Source organism: Brassica napus, chromosome A9 (assembly GCF_020379485.1).
Source record: "Brassica napus cultivar Da-Ae chromosome A9, Da-Ae, whole genome shotgun sequence".
In the NCBI taxonomy this organism is placed as follows: domain Eukaryota; kingdom Viridiplantae; phylum Streptophyta; class Magnoliopsida; order Brassicales; family Brassicaceae; genus Brassica; species Brassica napus.
The window spans coordinates 25,119,875-25,125,445 of record NC_063442.1 but is presented as its reverse complement, the minus strand read 5'-3'; the positions used below and the strand labels follow the sequence as shown (position 1 = coordinate 25,125,445).

At 33.3% G+C, this 5,571-nt stretch overlaps 1 protein-coding gene across 2 annotated transcripts; it reads left to right on the top strand.

Moving 5' to 3' along the window:
* Nucleotides 1-320: 320 nt before the first annotated feature.
* LOC106363131 (crooked neck-like protein 1) lies at nucleotides 321-2,067 on the top strand. Of its 2 annotated transcripts, XM_048739026.1 has the most exons (4): nucleotides 342-654; nucleotides 740-1,396; nucleotides 1,493-1,549; nucleotides 1,635-2,067. In XM_048739026.1, exons 2-4 carry the CDS (start codon nucleotides 1,077-1,079, stop codon nucleotides 1,723-1,725), a joined length of 468 nt encoding a protein of 155 aa, XP_048594983.1. In that variant the 5' UTR covers nucleotides 342-654; nucleotides 740-1,076; the 3' UTR covers nucleotides 1,726-2,067. The 2 variants fall into 2 exon arrangements, with proteins under 2 accessions (XP_048594984.1, XP_048594983.1); XM_048739027.1 differs by lacking the exon at nucleotides 1,493-1,549 and having other exon boundaries at nucleotides 321-654.
* Nucleotides 2,068-5,571: the final 3,504 nt, after the last annotated feature.

Below are 5,571 nucleotides of genomic sequence, written 5' to 3'. Positions count from 1 at the left end.
ATGACTATGTTATCAACATATACGAGGCCTTGACGATTCAAGATGAAGAGAGATGCACCAGAGAAGGGGTTTTCAAAACCTGAATCCATAAGAAATGTGCAGAGATTTTCGTAACATGCCTTTTGAGCCTATTTGAGGTTGTACAAAGCTTTGCGGAGCTTACAAACATAGTGTGACAGTGAAAACTTATGTTTCCATTTTTAACTCTACTAACTCAAAATGGGTAAGCATTTGCGACGTCAGTAAATAAGGTAAATAGAGAGTCATGTGTCCCATCATTTTACAACGATGTGTTTCATTAACTTACTCCCGCAATATATGTGGGCTTTGTTGTGTGTTGTTAGGGGTCGATAATGTTTTCAAGTACCCAGCCTGTTATCGTGAAACACTGAGACCCTTCATCCGCACCGTTTTGGAATTTAGGGTTCATCACAATCTTTGATCTCAGCCATTAGAGAAGCTGAGATGGAAAGGTCGTCGTTACGATTCCGTTTGTTGGTGTTTGTTCACGACCTTTCGCCCTCTTTACCTCCATCGAAACGAGACAGCATCCAGATTCATCACATTAAACATGTTATTAACTATTTCAGCCACGATCTACACTTCAATGTGTGTGAATCTTCTTAGAGGCAGTGTTTATACGGATATAAAAAGGTATGTTTTCCTCTTCTCAAAATCATCCTCTCTCTCTCCTTCGAGGGTTTCTCTGAGATTCTAAGTTCTTGGTGTTGCTGTACAGAATGGTAACTGTTTATGTATCTGAGCATTCAGAGCTAGATACGGCGGTTTTGGGCCATTCCACAAAGCAACAGGTCTTGAATCCTTCATCTCGGCGGTGGCATCTTCGGCAACTAACGATGCTAACGATGCATTTTCGGTGGTGGTTTCACTGTCGTTGCTTGAGCTTCCACCTACACAAGCAGTGGAGTTTCTCCATTTCTCTGATTCGTCGTCTTCGTCTTTCAAGCACTGGCCTGTACCAGAATCGGTTTAGATATCTCTCCACCGCAGCTTCTGGACATTGACTTTTCCTTCTAACTCAGCCCTCTTGGAGCGAGCATCTCACTTCTCGGTACATGTACAAACGCGCCACTAAGAAGCTTGCAGAAGCCGAGACGCTCTTGGTAGCATTTACTGAGTTTGAAGAGCGATTCAAGGAGTCGGAACGTGCTAGGTTTATCTATAAGTTTGGTCTTGATCATATTCCTACATGGAGAGCTGAGGATTTGTATAAAAAGTTTGTGGCGTTTGAGAAACAGTATGGTGATAAGGAAGAGACTGAGGACGCCACTGCTGGGAAGAGGAGGTTTCAGTATGAAGATGAAGTGAGGAAGAACACTTTGAACTATGATTCTTGGTTTGATTACGTTACGTTGATCATACTACGCATAAGAAGGTTAATATGGGTTTGGTGTGGTTGATTTACTCAGATATTAGCTCTTATTGAGTTTTAAGCTGCACATTCAGGTCACAAATTGATCTATTGAAACAGATTGTTGCATTTTGTGGAAAGCTATTGTTGTTGTTTTTTTTTGAAACAAGTGGAAAGGTATTGTTGTTTGTTTATCTTTTATTAGCATATTTTGCTCTGTGATTTACTGAAACATTGACACAGATATAACTTATTGGTGTAGGATTAACTATGCATTGTATGGAGATATTGAAACAAAAGATGTGGAGCGTACACAAGATGTATACATGTACACCAAAGCCTACCTGTTCTGAAACTTGCGAAGTTACTTTCATTTATGTTTCACTCTAGCATTTTAGTTTGACTGTCTGTATTCGTCTTACCAAACATTACAGATAATGTCTCGAGCTTATCCCCCATTCTAAATTCTCCTTTGCCAAAATATGGTTGCTTGCTGCTCAGTTTGAAATCCGGCAATTGGATCTCGCCGGTGCTCGGCAGATATGAGGAAACGTGCCAGATGTAACTTTAAAGCTACACTAGATTTTGACCCGCGCTTTGAAAACGCGGGTTTTATGGGTTATATACGAAGTTGGATATGAGATATTATTTTGAGTAGATTGTGTATTATTATGTTATAAAGTCGTATTATATCACATATATATATTTGGTTAAAATTATATAACTTATGAATAAGTTTATTCGAGATTTTTTATATACACTCTTATGTAACGCTTTCTTAAGTATAAAATTTTTACGTAAATTTGATAAATGAACCAAACCAATACGAAATACAGGCTCATGTTCAAGATTGAGAAAAAGTACCTATTAGATTTTTTTTGGACCTGCGGGTCTTTGTTGGACTACGGGTATCCAAAGTACCTAGAATGTTTTGTTCATATTATGCATATTTGAGTAATTCATATATGTTCTCAGTATAAAAATATTATTGTAAATTTTGGATTCGCGTTTTCTGTTATAGTTTCAGGTTTTGGGTAAATTTTAAATTGTAAAAATATATTTAAAATATTGGATATTTTTGGTTCTCGGGTAAGATTTTGGTCTTTTAGATATTTAGCTATTTTTGGTATATGTTTGATTTTGAGTATTTTCGTGTTTTGATTTTTTTGGCTTTTAGGATTCTTTAGATTTTTTTGTCCTAAATACTCGAACCGAGCTAGACTCATTACGTAGCCAAATTACATAGTAAATTTTACAAATACTTGAATATTGACTCAAACTTACCTGGAACTAAAAAGAACAAATCTGAACAAAAAAATATATTCAAATACCTAGTTGGATATAAATGCCAAGACCCAAAGAACTTGGACCTGAAAAAAATCGATTTATATTTGACCCGAAGACCCGAATGCCCAAATCTCACATTTCATTATATCTTTGTGCATTTTATAAAAGTTACTTTTGATTAGTTGGTGAAACTTAAAATTTATTTGAGAGGTTTTTGGCTAATTTAACAGTATAGATTTGTAGGTTTTTTGTTGAGCAGAAGATTTGTTGAGTTTTTGATAATTTTAAACTTATCTTTAATATTAAATTGTTATTTATCAATAAAATAAAATTAACATAATATATCATTTTTAAACTTATTTTAATTATGAAGTTAATGAGACATGTTTAGAGAAGAGTATAATAAAGTGTATGTGATAATATTTTCGTGAACCAAATTTATGTGATCGTATATATATGGTATAATCTTTTCGTTTACAAAAAGATATGGGTCCAATAAATAAAGTTTTGACTAAATGATTGTTAGAGAAATTTAAGGCAACATATTGTTTGTCCAAATAATGTAAGACCAAAATATTATTAGTTAGTGAAAGGGTCCAAACAACTTTTTAAGTAGATTTATTAAAACTCCTTCCCTTTTAATAGTATTGATGTTATATGAATTTTGATTATAACCGTGAGACATGTTTTAACTATTTCTCTCTCTCTCTCTCTCTATTTTCTTTCTTCTGCTCAGCTATTTTCGAGAGAGCCAACAGCTACTACAAAGATTCCGTCACAAATACAAATTTCTCCAGACCTTTAACCTCAGGAAATTAGTCATCTTCATATAAGAACAAAGACAGCATTCCGTGCGAAGCGCGAACCGACCCTAGTTTTTAATAGTTTTTTGGAGAGAAATGAGACATTTATTCATTTGAATGCAAAAATTATTTACACAAATTACGAAACTAAAAGACCCCCTGTTCCAAACTACGCTAGGCGCTAGTCGGGCGGCAATTCCGGGCCTAGCGAGTTACCCAAAAATCGGGGAGTAAGCGGGGAGTAATCGAGGATTTATAGGGCATTTTATTGTTTTGTGGTTATAGGCTATATATATCAAAAAGAATTTAATAAAGACTACACGGCGTAGTGGCTTAGTGGGCTTTTTAAATGCCTAGCATCCTAGGTTCGAGCAGTCTAAGGTGCATTTTTGCCTGTTTTTTTAAGTTTATGTTTAATAAAGGGTATTTACGTCATTTACCGGCCGTCTTCTTCCTTAGATTCCTAGGTTTTCTGCGATTGGAACTCGACGGCTCCTTGGTTTTCTACGAGTTTTACACCATGTTTCATCGTTTTTTTTTTGCTGATTTCGTGTAAATTTCATGAATCTTACGTCTATCAATCGATTATAGGCTGAACTGAGTTAAAAAATTAAGTTTTTAAGAAATTCCCGATTTTTTGAGCGAATCACCCCAACTCGTCACGGTTGATGGCCGTGTTACGATTTTCCGGCGACTATGCGGTCCTCGGCGCCGCGTTTTCGAACAGGGAAAAGACCCTAGGTGGCTGTTGCCTTTATTCGTTTTTACTTTACACCGAGAGACCATCTGCCTCGACAAAAGAAACTAGATTTTAGCCATGCATCTGCACATATATATTTTTTAATTTAGAATAGGGAAATTCTCTTAAATAACCGTTTTAAGTTTTCGTCACAAAAATAGCCCTCAAAGAAAGAAAATGACTAAAATAGTCCTTTTTATTTTGTAATTTTTAATATTTTTTATTTTTATAAAAACTTTGAAACCATATCCTTAAAACTCCACCCCTCAACTCTAAACTCTAAACTCTAAGTCTGAATTAGTTAACCAAAAGGTAAAAATATATTTTTCCCCTTTAATAAAATTTATTTTAGTCATTTTCTTCATTGACGGCTAATTTTGTGAACATAAACTAAAAATAGTTATCCTAGGGAATTTATCTTTAGGAATATGCAAAATTTATTAAATACTCAGTTTAAAATTTGGTGTAAGATTGTGTAATTGTATATTTTTAATTTCTATATGTCTTGTTCTTTGTTGTTGATATAGACTTTTAATGTTTTATATATAATAAATAATGTCATTAGTTATTATTGAGTTTCAATTTATTCTATTAAAAGGGAAATACAAATTAAGACTAACTCTTAAATTTGCATAATATTTACAACCCAATGCCATTGAGAATTCAATAAACTTATCCCCTATATATTAATAGAAAAATATTTTAAAAGTTATAACATGTAGTTTGTACTAATTAAAAAAATGCTCAGCTGAGTTTTCAGTTAATTAACATATCAATTAGTCTGACGTGGCAGTTTCATATTCAATTGAAAAACAATGTTGGTCCAAAATCTAGGTAGTGGTTTTGCTAGGGATATATTAAAATCGTACTTAGGGTAAGGGTATTATTTATATCTTCGTGAGTTACGTTAAAAATATAAATACATTCGACTAAATTGGAAGATTGTCTTATTGAAAGTAACTTAATGCACCATTAGTTAAGAGAAATATTCGCTCATGAATGGGGAATATCTATTGTATACAAAATTTTAAGGGAAAATTGCCAAAAGAGAACAAATAAAAACCAGGTTGTTGTCTCTTTGGTATAAAACTAATTTTGTTATTTTTTTCTCCTTTTTACCCTTTGTATTTCTGAAAACTAATGAAATAAATAATTTTGAGAATAAAAAAAAATTATTAAAAATATAAACATAAAACATCCATATACACAAGCTGATAATTTTCTTTTGTTCAAAAACTTGGTAAATAAGATTATTAAGATACGTTCTACTAAAAGTAGAATGCGTCTTCAACGAAAAATGGTATAGTAGAAAACAATTTCTAAAATAAACACGTTCATCTACTTTTTTTAGAACGCCCATTTTACTATTT

What these genes read in the sequence shown, in the direction of transcription:
- LOC106363131 (XM_048739026.1), top strand. Translation starts at nt 1,077, where the DNA reads ATGTACAAACGCGCCACTAAGAAGCTTGCAGAAGCCGAGACGCTCTTG. An exon ending in ATCATACTACGCATAAGAAG is followed by an intron (nt 1,397 to 1,492) that starts GTTAATATGGGT and finishes CTATTGAAACAG; the next exon opens with ATTGTTGCATTTTGTGGAAA. An exon ending in TTTTTGAAACAAGTGGAAAG is followed by an intron (nt 1,550 to 1,634) that starts GTATTGTTGTTT and finishes TTATTGGTGTAG; the next exon opens with GATTAACTATGCATTGTATG.